The sequence below is a fragment of the Miniopterus natalensis genome, chromosome 9, assembly GCF_054644295.1.
Source record: "Miniopterus natalensis isolate mMinNat1 chromosome 9, mMinNat1.hap1, whole genome shotgun sequence".
Lineage (NCBI taxonomy): Eukaryota > Metazoa > Chordata > Mammalia > Chiroptera > Miniopteridae > Miniopterus > Miniopterus natalensis.
The window spans coordinates 69,141,110-69,155,510 of record NC_142089.1 but is presented as its reverse complement, the minus strand read 5'-3'; the positions used below and the strand labels follow the sequence as shown (position 1 = coordinate 69,155,510).

Below are 14,401 nucleotides of genomic sequence, written 5' to 3'. Positions count from 1 at the left end.
CAACAAGTGATTCTTCAGTGGAATGCAAGGTTTCAGAGGTTCTCTATCGTCCTGTGATCAGTAGGTAGCTGAGTAGCTATCATTATGGAATCTTGGAATGAGCTCAAGGGAGGAAAGATGCTAAGGAGTATACTAACCTCAACAGTATTATGGAGGGAAGGACAGCTTGAAAAGAGTGGAATCAAAAAGCCTACACTGCCTGGTCTCGAGCATTCTCAAGCCACCCACGATATAGGAGGCCTGAGTGGTGATTCACCCATCTCTAGATTCAGAAACTTTGGGCCACTTTAACTTCCTGTGTGAGTTGGCACATTCTGGGCAAGTCACTTGACCCCTCTGTGTCTAATTTCCTGCATCTATAGTAGGGGACAAAAAAGTCTATCATGACATTTCACAAATTGTGTTCCTTGGAACACTAGTCTGAGACCTCAAAGTTGCCCCACAGGGAAACACCAACCAACCACATTTGTGATTAAATTAAGTTTGGGACATGCAGGGTTAAGCAGAGTTTACAGGGCTTATTGCAGGCCTTCTCAGAGCCTTAAGGAGGCTAAATTTTGCTGTAATTATTTGAGAAAGTAGTATATTAATCATAATTATAGAGACACAAAGGAAATTTGGTACCCTGCCTACATAGTGGGGATGCTATGAAGATCTAATGAGATAATGGAGTAAAAGCACTTGGGAGGGACAAAGCACTACATGAACATTAGGCATCTTTAGAGAATTCCCAGTGATGTGAGGATTTGGGGCTGGCTGCCACCACTGAAGCATGACACTTTCTTATACTAAGGATCTTCCTCCTTAGCCAGCCTCCCAAAGGCTATGGATTTAGCTGGAAAAAGGGAGTAGGGTTCTAGGCTTTTGTAGGAATGCTGTAATATGTTTCCCAGAGTGTGATTCTCAGAACACTTGCATCAGAATTATCTGGGCTGTTGTTACACATTCACATTCCTGGTTCAACGGGTCTAAGATGGAGACTAGAGGTCAACATTTTTAACAGATTCTTTAGTTCATTCTTGTATACACTAAAATTTGAGATCCATCAACCTGGAGGGTCTTGGCATAGTTCAGAACCTCCAAACCTTTAAAAATGCATGTAATCCCTTAAGGGACGTCTTCGGGGTGAAGTGATAAGGAAGCTCCCCCTAGACGGGCCCTTACTGGACAGCTACCAGTCTGTCTGGTGCCAGCGGAGATGTTTCATCGTTAGATAACTTTTACTGAGCCCCTGTTCAATGCCCCCACAGGGTGCGTTTAGGACATTTTTGTTCATCCTTACAAGTCAGTATTATGCCCATTTTATACGAGAGCAAACTAACTTTCCTAAGGAGGTCACCCGGTGAACTTGTTAGAACCCTTTTGGTTACAAGCGAAAGAGAATCCAACCCACCCTGGCTTGAGTAAAAAAGAGAATTTATTGGTCATACAAAGAAAGTACGCAGTGTTAGAATGGTTTCAGGCAGGGCTGGATACAGGGGCCCAAGTGATGTAATGAAGTCTCAGTCTCAGGCAGGCTCTCCCCTCAAGGTGACAGAAAGATTACCAGCAGCTCCATGCTATAGGACGAGAGCAGGAAAACTATGGTCTCCAGGGCTGGATGCTTGTTTTGCAAATATTTTATTGAACACAGCCTTGCCCATCCGTGTATGTCTGTCTCTGGCTGCTTTCATGTTGCAACAGCAGAGTTGGGAGTATTTGCATCAGAGCTGGGCGGCCCATAAATGCCAAAGTAGTTATGGTTTGGCTTTACAGAGAGAGATTGCTGACCCCTGAGGAGAAGCCAGGTTTTGTTGAGGTTTGATTTGAACCTCTGAGAGGCACTATTTCTTGACTTCAAGACTATCAGACCCTAGGGTCTGAGATTTTAAGATGAGCAAAGAACCTACATTATTTAAAGATTGATGCTTTGGGTTAACACATGGCTTGGGAGTTCATTTACAATTTAAATAAACACATTTCATTCCCAACACAAATACAGCCTGTGGATGAAATGAACACTAGAATGTTTTATGTTTTTGTAGTCATTAGATGCTCTTGCGGTTGAAGGTTCCATTCCTGGGCGATGAAAAAGGAATTTTGTATTGAATGTCTCAGAAAGAACTTTGCTGATAATATCTATTATCTCAGTAAATAAAACAACACTGGCCTGGATAAATTTAAATGTAAATAAGACTTTTCCCATCCTGGTCTGGTCTCTTAGCAGTGCTGTTTGTTCACGGACTCCCCTGGTCATGGGATATAAATAGTCTCTCAGCACAGTACTCAGAAAATATGGAGTGTTTGACATATTAGGATTGTTTCCTCTCAGAGCATATGAATTACCATTGTGACCTAGAGATTCTTTTAATATTAACCAAGTGTGAGTGAGGGTTTTTAAGTTTTTGGCTCCTGCTTTGACCTGGCTTGGAGCCTGTCTGATCTACAACCCCAGTTGGGAGAGCATCTCTCTCAATAGCCTCGTGCCTATCAATTGCCTCTCATTGCCTGGCTAGGCTCAGCTGCTCATTCCTGAATGAGTTACTGGGGTGAAGGGTGGAGAGTGCAAGGTTCTGAGTGGCCTACTCTGGGCCACGTGCCCACCTAGAGTCAAGAGGGCGATTCGCCTCTCTGTTACTAGGGCCTACAGTTCAAGGACCAGGAGAACTGCTAAAATCAGTACAGGGCAGGGCAGGGGGCTGAGGGGCATTCTCGTATTTCTCTTGGATTTCAATTACTGCTGCAGGAGGTGATGACCAGAAAAGTGACCATATTTTGGGCCATCTTTGGCCACCTTTGGTCCATAAATTCCTTTTCTCTCCTCCTTCCATCGCATGCTGGCACAGTCCCGTGTCCTTCAGCCAAGGTGCCAGCCTGTTCATAATGCCAAAGGCAGTGGCAGGCCTGTGAAAGCATCCTTTGGGACCTGCTCCCAGCAGTGGGTAGAATTGCCTTCCGCCAGGCAGAAAGCTCTGGAGCCAGAAAGGGTGGAGGAAGTGGGCCAAGTGCCTGAGCAAATACGCTGGGAAGTATGAGCCTGAGTGCATGCAGCTTCACTCTTCTCCCACCAGGTCCCAAGCCACAGGGCTGTGTTGCACGGCCACGCCCACTGTCGCTTTTTCCACCATGAAGAAAGCCCTTCTTGTAGCAACAGGACTGACTAGCAGCTCTCTCAAGGTGAACATTTACGTGTCCCTCAGAGGTACAGTGGGCAAGGCTCAAATATCAGGGTGGGGCATGATGGCTGTGTTTGGAGAGTGATTTTTTGCGTGGCATGTAATTGGTACTTCTTTTGGTGGTTCCCAGGTAGAGAAGGCAACCATCTCTGTGTCCAGCAAACTGGGGGACGCCAGAGCTCTCTCCCCTCCTCCAAGCAAGTCAAGCAGGCTTTGGATTAGGACAGATAAGCCCTTTTTCAATGCAGCTCTATACTCATTAACACCACGCTTGGCCAGCAACAGTGTTCACACCTTAGTTCTAATATGTAGATTGGACCCATCTTCCACCTGAGAGTAAGGGATGAAGAGGAGGGTGGTACACAGAGCGTGGAGACTGGGTAAGGGTGGTGAAGGTCAAGTGCAGAACCGAGTGGGAAGGTGGGTGAGAGCCCCACCAGTGCGCATACTCAGCAGTATTGACACCAGTGAGTTTTCAGGCATCACGTCCGTGTCTGCACCAAATCCTTTCACAGCTTCGTGGTCAGTGTGGCGGTGTTTTATCTTCCAGCTCAATATAGGTTTACAAGTGCTCTGTAAACCAGGCAACCTTCTCTGAGCAAAACAGCCCCCCTTTGTCCCATGGCCTCCCCTTCTAGTGTCCAGTCCTCCCCTCAAATCCCCTCTCGCCTTCTTCACCCCACTCCTCAACTCAAGGGACAAGGCAGGGGATCCTGATTTTAAAATAAAAATGTATCACACCTTTTTTGGTTTTATAAACATATCTTGCAGTTAATACAGATCAGTCCTAGATGGACAGAAACTCTTCAAAGAGATCTGGCCTCTGTAAAAGGGCGTGGAATAGCTCATGGAGAGAAAAGGGGAAAATACTGAGCTCTGTGCCTGGTAATTCATGTCCATCCTTCATTATCCCGCCACGAGGTATCTCTGTGAAACTGAAAGTATGTTTTCAAAAGGGGAAAGCCACAGTCTTTGAGAATTTTCTAAATGGCCAGGGACCTGTATGGCATCATTTTGCAAGAAAAGGTAATGCTGCTTGTGGCAGGAAGGTGACAGATTTAGCCCCTGGGCAGCTCAGTGTATTTAACTGACAGCTAACCCCCCCCCAGCTTTGGCCCCCACTCCTGGGGTGGTGAAATATGGTGGAAACATAACCCCTCTAATGAAATTGGAAGGAAAAGTGAATGATATCAGATCCCGCTACATAAGCATTATATTTTGGCGTTCACTTTGGGTTGAGAAGCAAATATTTAATTTGTGAGAATCCCAGGTCTTCCAAAAGCCTTAGGAGCATTTGGCACATGGAGAGATCTACAGTGGGGGCCCCACGCGTCCCAGCCTCCTGCCTCTGGTGTTGAGTGGACATCAGACAGCACAGACACTGTGGCTCCCATCTTCCAAACTTCTCAGGGGGCACTGCATGACTAATACTCCCTAGGCCAGCAGGACACCAGAGTCGGTGCTTTCTTTGGGTAAGCCTTTTGAAAACCAAGCAAGCATGAGAAACGTAACGGTAAGGGTGCCAGCCGAAGTGCCCCTTGCCCTCCTTCCTTGCATCCTCCAAGAGTCCGCCAGGAGCAGCCCCAACCCCAGGCTACAACAAGGGGTAGGCTTCAGAGCACCCACAGACGCAGCCACGTGGGTGCTCTGTGATTAAAATCATGCATAAATCAAGTATTTCCTCTCCTGCTTTTGTAAAAGGAGAGAAAAATCAGCTCCCGACCATCTCTCCCTCTACAGGCCATCTCTCCCTCTACAGATAAAGCTAATCCCGGTCGTGTCCTGAAAGGGAGCCCAGACTGTCTCGCCTCTTAGGAGAGTGCTTTTTGGAAGGTGGTGGGAGAAAGACCCCAGCCATCATGTGGTTCCGGCCTCCCGCTCTCCTTCAGCTCCAAATGAGCTCAGCTGCCCAGCTTCCCGAACCTTCTGACTCAGCATCTCAGTCCGGTCGGTTGACAGCTGATTTATGTCTAAGCGAGCATTTTCTCCAGACAGCTGTCTCCTCTTGGCAGCCCGAGGACGCCACCTTTGAGAGCAGCGGGCTTGGGCAGGGCAGTCTTTTCATGCTCTGTTTGAAAAGAAGGCTGGTTTTATAAACACGCCTGGCCCTTGTGCCTTTCCCCTCCCACTCATCTCCATCCCGTTCTCTCACGTCCCTGCGATGAGTCAAACACCACTTTATTCGGAGCCCGGCTTTGTTTTCTTATGTTTTTCCTCCTTTTCAAACTGTGTTCACAGTCGGCCTCGTTCGTCACCGTGAAGCCTTCCATGTCACTATCTGGTGGCAAAGCAGTGAGCTCGAGAGCTGGCCCCTGTCGTCAAATGAATTGGGGAAAAAGTAATGAGGGTGACTCAAATAGAAATCAGCTAAACAGAGTCATCCAGTCTGCTCAATAATCTAGTGCACTTTAGGGCTAAACATCTTGAATTTAATAGTATATTTATTAAGGATTCATTTAATTATGGAGTTATAATTATACCTTTATAATGCTCTGCCAGCCTCTTGCCACTCCAAATTTTTCCAAGGCGCTGCTAATGTCTTATAATTATTTTAATGTGGTAATTTCAGAATAATTTTCATTCATTTCTTAAAGACATGATTATGAAATAGTTTTTGGTCCCAGCGGTGTGTATTTCTTAAGATAAATAGTGATACTGACTTTCACGAGCTGGATCAAATGCCCTCATTCATTTACTTAGTTAACAAATCATTGCTGAGGGCCAACTATGAGAGCATTCAGTATCAAGCTTGAGTAACTCAGATCTTGGCTTAAAAAAATTTTTTTAGGATTCAGTATATAATCTCTCCCATTAACATTTAACAGATGCTTTAGGTTGGCTGAACCCAAGAAGCCTTAACCTGGATACTTTTAAAATTTTACCTTTTGTGTGTTAGACCACTTGGAGAAACAAAGGAAAGATGGAAATGCTTTCAACCAAATGCAGATACCCAAACACACACGAAACTTTGTACATAGTTCCAGTGGTTTGATGTCCATCAGGAGCCACAGGCCCTGGATGAGGCTGCTTGGCGGGAGTGTTGCATTTTGGCTGGAGTGTGTGCTGAGAGAGGTATTAGAAGGCAATTCTAGGCAGGTCATTGGAGGGACAGGATGCCAAGACAGGAAATGAGAACTTTCTGCTGCAAACTGTGGGAAGCCATTGAATGTTTCTGAGAAAAGCAGGCTTCTGGCAGAGTAATCAACAACAGTATAAAATGCAGGTTTGAAGGCAGGAGATGGGCGTTGGGAATGTAGGTTTGCAGACTTGCAAAGTCTGGACAAGCAACAATAAGATTATAAACTAAGGTAAGAAATGGGGAAAAGGTGATGGCTATAAGTGAAAGAGAAAGTGATCTTATGGGAACCAGATCACCTTGACCTAGCTTGTGTCCAGGACTCAAGACCTGCTTGGTGCAGTTTCTCACAAGTATCACCACCTCTGTGGATACCAGCCCCCGAGCATTGTGGAGAAGCACCAGCTCCAGCAGCTGACAGCACTTCAGGAGAATGTTCGAATTCAGTGTTGATCCGGACGGCTGCTCACCTGCTCCGACGGGCTTCCTTTTCATTCCTCAGCGTAGCTGGGGTTTCTTTAACTACTCTCCCGAGCGGCCCTGAAACCCAGACTTACTTAAAGTCTCCTCAATCATTATTTTCTTCCGTCTGCCTCCAATAATCTATTTTACCCACTGCTGCTAGATTAATCTCTATGTGGCCAGAGATTTCAGTTCAAACTTTCAAAACTCAGCATAAAACCTTACAATGACTAACCCCGCTCTTTGTACTTCTGATCCCACCTCCTCTTCCTAAAACCCGTTTCATAAACTTCTTCACCTCTCTGCTCCGTCTGCAGCCCTTTCATTCTGCTGGTTCTTGGAGCTCAGCCTGCTGGCCAGGTCAAGTCCTCCCATCCCATCCTTGCAGTTTCCCTTCAGTAGTTCTCTGTTACCTTAAGAAATAAAATCCAAACTCTCAGGAGACTTCGCAAAAAACTGCTTTTTCTGGCTCCAAAGCCCTTGTCATCGACCTACTATCCTATTCTGCTTCTTCCTTTCACAATCAAAGCTCTTTTAAAAATGGAAAACCTTCACTGTCTGCTCAGTCGTGAAAAGCAAAAACCGCTGCCATTGTTGCTCCCTTGTCCTTCCCCGTGTTTATCTAAGAAGTGACCAGGGTCTGTTGCTTCTACCACCTGGCGGAATGTCATTTGCTCTGTGTCCTTTCTATCCCTGCCCTGCTTGGGTTCTAGCCACTACCCCTCACGACCGTCGCAGTGGCCTGGCCTCCCCATTACTCTCTCGCCACCCGTTTCTTCACACTCCGGTTCAGGTTCCATTGCCATTGCAATAATATTCCTAGAAGTAAATCTAAGTGTGTCCTGACCGTGTCCCTTCTCAATCAGGCTATTTAATATTGGGCCCCTCCCCACCTAGACACCCTTGGTTTCCTTTGCCATGCTCCACTTTGCCTTTTTTTCTTCCAAAGCATGTGTCTTCTGACATCCTCTACTGTTTACTCAGCTGTAATGTGTATTGTATACTCCTCGCCCCACCCGCTAGTGTAAGCTCCACAGGTTGGCATTTCTGTTTCGTTTACTGACATAGCCTAAGCGTCTGGTACATAGCGAACCCTGAATATATATTTGTTGAACGTAGTAATAATGTCCATTTCCATTTTCAAGCTCTCATCTTTTTCCCCCTTCTTGTAGGACACAAATACCTAATCAAACCTTCCAAAAGCTTGCATGGTCTGGCCCCAGATTCCCCAGCCACCACCTCTGCCCACTGGCTCTCAGCCTCACCAGCGTAACCGGCTCTTGGCTCACTGTTCCTCACAGTTCCTGGACAGGCCACGTTCCCCCAGCCCTCTCTGTCCCTTTCGGGCCTGTTCTCCTTCCAGGGATCCATGTCTCCCCCTTCCCCATGTGGGGAGAACAGTTCCCCCTTTTTAAAAATCTAGCCAAATGTACATCCCTGGATCTTCTCTGACCTGGCCAGGCAGAATTAGCCGCTCTCTCCTCATTGTCCCCGTTGAATTTTACGCATTTTCCCATTTCACAGTTTCACACATGAGGCCTTCATCTCCTCCTCTAGACTCTGTGCTCTTCATGTGCAGTTCTTCTGTGTGTCTGCCCAAGAAATGACCACAGTGTCTGGCACAGTGTTAAGTAGTTACTTATTAATACAGTGATTCAGAAGAGGAGCCACCAGTGCATAGAACTATGTAGTCAAAGGTTTGCAGTGCCATCACCACGCACCATGTCCAGATCATTGCTGCCCTCCCCCGCAAACCCATATCTCCCCTGCTAACCCATATCTCCCCCTAACCCTACCTCCCCTGCGTCCCCTGCTCCCAGGAATGAAGACTACCACTCCGCTGACCTCCCTTCAGGCCGCCCAGTCAGTCACGGAGTCCTCTGGACCTTGCTTCCTAGATATCTCTCAAATTCACCTACTTCCTTTCAGTCTTGCTGCCAGGAGCCTCTACTAGCCTGTCGTCACCGGTCACCGCAGCACACAGCCTGGCACATGGTGGAGGTTCCACATATATTGTTGAATGAATGAATCCCCCAGTTTAAACCATTTCAAACAGCATCAGGCAGACTACCAAGGCTGTCAGACTGTAGTCTGTCCAGGTGATTTTTCCGAAAGATAGTGTTAAAGGCCCACCGGAGTGGTTTTGGATCTGCCACAGCTCTAGATGTAATCTGACTTTCCAGAGAGCTGAGTTCCTTCCACCCCTTTGATTGTACCAAGGAGGTTATTTTCCCTGATTATTCCCGTCTTAAAAATTCAAGTTGTGGTATATTTACCTCACTGGGATGTGTAAATTCTCATGTAAGTTGGGAAAGTGTTTGTTCCATTCCAAGTCATAAAAGAGGTCAGGGTGACTGTGGCCTTAAAGGAAGGGTCCTCACTAAGCATCACAGGTTTGAATGTCCTCAAATGTAAAGTTCTTGGGAGTCGTCTAGGTGGTCCTCAAAGTCACTCTTGGCTTTCAGTTTCTAAGAATCTGCTTTCAGAAACTAAAACAGAAAGAAAAATACTAGAGGAATTGAGGCAGTTATAAACTCTAGCAAATGGCCAGTGATCTAAAATCGCTCAGCAGCCCTAAGGTGGAGCCACTCCCGCAGCTGGGTCCAGCGCTTCCGCGGGGCTGGGGCAGGGAAGGAGGGCCTGGGTGGTGGAGACCTTGGCACCAGGATGGACAGTTGATAAAGGGTTTCTCCCTCTTTTCTCAGCAGATGGTGCCATAGTGATTGCATGTGCCAAGTCTTATGTGAGAAATTGTTGGGCCAGTTACACTGACTGTCATTTGATGCTTCTGATGACCCCCTCCCTGCGTTGTGGGGAGTCTCTGATGTGTGTGTGTGGGGGGGGAGTCTCTGATGTGTGTGTGGGGGGGCTCCTCCTCGCGTCTAAGTTGAGGTTAGGCAAACTCGGTCGGGGTCTTCCGAAGCCCTAGGGTTGGGCCGTCTGGCCCCGGCCTTTGCAACATGCTGGCGCGACTTCCCTTCCAGGAGGCGGGCAGGGAAACGGGACTTGGGCCACGTGGCTCCTGCTCTCTGTAACCATGGAAAGCGTCGGCCATCTGCGAGGCTCCCGTTTTAACGCTTTGCTTCTGTCTCCCTCTGTTCCCTTCTTCTCTCCCGGGCGAAACAAGCCGAGGAAGTGGAGAGGCTGGCGGCAATGCGCTCGGACTCCCTGGTCCCCGGCACCCACACCCCGCCCATCCGCCGGAGAAGCAAGTTCGCCAACCTGGGCAGGATTTTCAAGCCTTGGAAATGGAGGAAGAAGAAAAGCGAGAAGTTCAAACACACGTCCGCAGGTAAGAGGAGTTTTCCCTCCGTTCCTCGCCGGCCTTGGCTCCCTCGCGCTGTGTGTTGATCAGCAGGCTTCAGTTTACCCGAGGCTGTCAGAACCAAAGGGAACGATCGGGCCTTGGAATTGCTCTTGCCTCTCGTAATTATTCCATAGGGTTGAGACCGGCTCTTGGATCCCCTGTGTTTCCTTGTGTCTTGGCGGAGGGGTGTGTCTTTTGTTGTTTTTTAAAGAACCGCCACTTGTGTGCGACCTCTAAGCATCTGACCTTGGAACCCAGCCTTTCCTGGAATGGAATCCCTTCATTCTAGCCTCGACAATCCCTTTCTCAGTTTTCACCGTTATTTTCACTAGCGCTCGTAAAAATCAACACACGGCAGAAAATAAGTTTATATGTAGTTGTTGGCAGATAGGACAGGTTGTTTCACAGAGGAATCGTCTTGAATACGTGATTCTCAGACATGGCAGGAAAGCACAGGAGAGTAGAGATGAAGCATCGCTGTTGGCAAAGGTGTGTAGCCTACTGGGCAGCAAAGGGACTCAGGGCAGGTCAGCCGCGTAGCTGAGGGGTTAAGAGCAGAGACCCTGGAGCCTGAGTACTGGGTTCAAGCCCCAGCTCTGATGCTTGGTAGTTATATGGCCCCACCCAGTTTACTTAACTCTGTACCTCAGTTTCCCCACCTATAAAATAGGGTTAAGAATTGTATTTTACATAACTAAAAACTGCGCAGAGTTTATGTGGCACACTGTGGATTTTTTTAAATGAGAACGAGTGTGGAGGGGAAAGCATAGTGAAGTTCTGATTTCACCCTGTGTTATGTGAGATGTTAGCAGAGCTGTGCAGATTCTTTGTGCTTGTTTTGGTTTGATTTTGCTGATTTTGCTCCCAGGGCATTCTGGGCCTACTCCGGCACTTCTATTTCCTTCTTCCTCTGTGTCCCCCAAAACTCAACCTACTCTCTCTCCTCCTCAGAATTACCACCTCCTCTATTTTTTGGTCCCCTTTCTCTTCTCCGCTCCCCCAAACTAACCATGGAATAGGAGTTGATCAGTTTCTTGTACCGGACACTGTTCCACAGATCCAGTCATTTTAAGGCTAATTGTTTTGGGGCGTGAAAGAGAACAACAAGCATAGGAAAGCTGCAGAAAGTCTGGAATTTTAAGCGGTCCTCAGGGTAGACATCCTCAGTTCATGCTCTGACTCTGTTTCTTAGGTGAAAACCCCAGTGCCCCAGTGCTCTGTATAATCTGTTAATTCCTGAGATCAGGGTGAACCTCTGTGTCCCATTCATCTCTAAATTCCCCTGACTAATCTCCAGCCTCCTGGCCATTGCACAGATCTGTTAAGGTACGTGTATCCCCAAACACTACTGAGACCTTTCCATGCAGGTGAAACTCTAAGTGGATGACTCCTCTCACTCCCTCCTGCGTGAGGTGACAGGGGAAAGGACACTTAGACCATTGCCTTGGAGGGGAGTAATCTAAACGAAATGCATTCTTTAAGCAAAGTGAGGTGTAAAACACGTGAGCGAGAGAGAAAAAGGGAATGCTCTGTAAGCACTGGAAAAATAATAGCAAAGATTCCCCAAGATCTTCCACAGTGTTCTTCCCGACGTTGCGATGAAAAATGGTTTATGATAATAGAAATATAGATGTGAGTAATTGAATGATGAGGTGGTAGATGCATTTCCTCCTGGCAATCAGAGTTTTGTTTGGCGCATTGGCCGGGCCACAGGCAAAGCCCCGGCACCGCCCGCGGGGAAAGGTGCCTGATCAATTATGCTGATGTCTTCAAGCTTTTGGAAAACCTTCCCTTTGATAGCTGCAAATACAATGGCATCAAATTACTCATGAATCATTAAAAGTCTAAAAAAAACCCTTCATTTAAAATTCTTTGGGGGGAAAGAATTTAAAAACATGGCAGGCAAAGTTGTGATTTTTGTCATTCTTATTTTTATCTCTTTGCAAGCTCCTATGCTTTCTGTGGCCAAACTGATTAAACCGGCAGTTGAATGTGATATTTATATGTACGGTTTTTTGGTGTGTTTTTTAAGAGACATTCATCTTCCAAATTAGAGAAGCTGGAGGACATACCATGGACTATCTTTATATCACAGTAGATAGATGGGTTCATGATATAACTGAAGCTATTCTGTATTTTTTTAAGTCAGCGGTTTACACTGCAGTATTCTCTCAACTTAACTGGATTCAGAAATATTATTTCTCATTTTTTGGAAAGGAGAGACTTTCTGTGCTTGTTTTTAGCCCAAAGGAGGAAAAGATTGACAACATAAGGATATTTAATATCATAAATTATATATAGGTTTAAGCAATACTTTAAATTGCTAACTTTCCTGTGCATGAGTAAGAGTCAAATATTAAATAGACAAGAGGATTGATTGATTGTGGGAATGTTAATTCATTGGCCAGTTTTAGTTGGTAAGCATATATTTGTCTTGGATATGTGTGTCTGTAATGTTCAAATGTATAATCATGTCCAAAATTTTGAATACAAAGAATGAGTCCATATATTGAATTTATATTATGTATTTGTATTTAAAATTGTGTGCTTTTTTGAACACATGAAATTACGTTAACATAGTGTATACTTGGCCTGTTGTTATTTCCACAATGAGTTGCATTTATAATTTGCCATAATTAGCTATACTGTAGTTTTACTGTAACTCAAGATATGTGACACAATGTCTGTGTGTATGCAACACCTTCAGAGGTACACCCAGAAGTATTGCTTTGCAAGTTGTATAGCAATAAGAGAACTACATTAGAAAATTATGATCTCAACATTTTCCTCAATTTTGGCATCAACAGCTACCATACGAATTTTTCAAAGGTAGATCTTCATATCTCATGCTGCTTATACGTCCTTTCTATTCCAGGCTGTAGGCTAGTGTCCTTAAAAGGCCTTCAGCAGTAAGACCCAGAGACTGAGTTCTGCATGGTGCTGAAAGCACTACAGAACAAGAGTTCCTCTCAGAAGTATCTCTGCGTCACCTGTCAGTCAGAGGAGAGCAGTAATGCTCAGAACATAAAACAGTAGGTCCTCAGGGAGATGATCTCCATGTGCTTTTCAGCCCATCCTCAGAAGCTCTCCCCAGGCCCTGGGGAGCGATTAGCCTGATGCCCAGCTTCTTTTGTGGAACTGGCATTGGATGTCCACAGCACTTCCTTACACCTACCCTCTGAACAAAAACAGATGATAACATCCCCTCTGAAACAGAACAGCCAGTGCCTCTTTAAACAGTCACCTGCAGCAATCTTATCCAAATTTCTCGGAAATAGGACTGTATTTATGAAAAAGTAGACCTGGCAGGAATAAGCTATGAAGATGCCACCAAGTTGTGCTTTTGTTTCCTCTGAACAGAAAGTCCTGAGCTGCAGGGGTTGGCCTTGGAAATCTACAGTGTAGCAAAGTGTCCTTTGTGTGTGTAAGCTTTCCTGCATACCTGGCCTTGAAGGAAAACAAGAACAAAACTCACCGAGTCCCTGCCTCATGGTGAAACTGTGCCTGACCCTGGAATGTAGCTGTGAGCAAAACTAGACCTTGTCAGTGACCTCGTGGCCTGCACAGTGTTGCTGGAGAGGCAGGTGATCGGATCGCAAGAAGAAAGGGGAGGTCACAGCTGTGATCAAGGCAGTAAGAGAAAGGTCCTTGGGAGAATGAGAGACTTGACTCAGTCTGAGGGATCAAGGAAATTTCTCCGAGGAAGAGCTGCTTGATCTGGATCTGAGGGACGGGTAGGAATTTGCACCGCAGGCAGCAGACCAGCATGTGCAGAGCCCCTGCAGTAGAAGAAGCATGTGAGCTGTCTGGGAAGGCAGGAAGGGACCAGTGGCTAGAGAAGAGAGAGCTGGGACTGTGGTCTGATGGAATGAGGCTGAGGCTGGAGAGATAACCAAAGATTGGACCTTCGCTGGGCCTGCATCCTGTAGAACAAATTAGACAAGAGTGTGAGAGGCTACAGATAGACCAGTTGAGGTCATTGTGCAGATGATAGTAACTTGGACTAATATTTGGTGGTAGGAGTGGATGGATTTGGGTACTCTTATAAGGCACAAGTGATAGGACTTAATGACAGGTCAGACGTAGGAGGGAGTAAGAGAAGTGTCACGGCTGACATTCTCGTTTTTGGGTAAAGGTATGTGGTGATGGCCTTTCGTGGAAGGAGTACTTTGGGAGAGTGACAGGTTTGGAGGAGTGAGGACAGAGCCAGAGTGGGGAGGAGATAAGATTACAAATTTTGGGATGTGTTTGAGCCGACTTTGTGGTAGCCCGAGTTGGCAGTTGAGTATATGGAAAGCAAAGGAGAGGTCTGTGCTTGATATGTACATGCTGGGTCATTTGCATACATATGTCAACTAGTGATGACCGTGTATGAGATCCCTTAGGGAACAAGTATAGAAC

General features: G+C 46.3%; 1 protein-coding gene across 1 annotated transcript in view; it reads left to right on the top strand.

The window, feature by feature from the left end:
- The window catches only part of PHACTR1 (phosphatase and actin regulator 1), a 415,578-nt gene that overhangs the window by 236,975 nt on the left and 164,202 nt on the right, over positions 1-14,401 (top strand). The window contains exon 2 of the mRNA XM_087820639.1: positions 9,821-9,985. Coding sequence (XP_087676765.1) covers positions 9,821-9,985 — 165 coding nt within the window. The remainder of the gene's footprint in view (positions 1-9,820; positions 9,986-14,401) is intronic.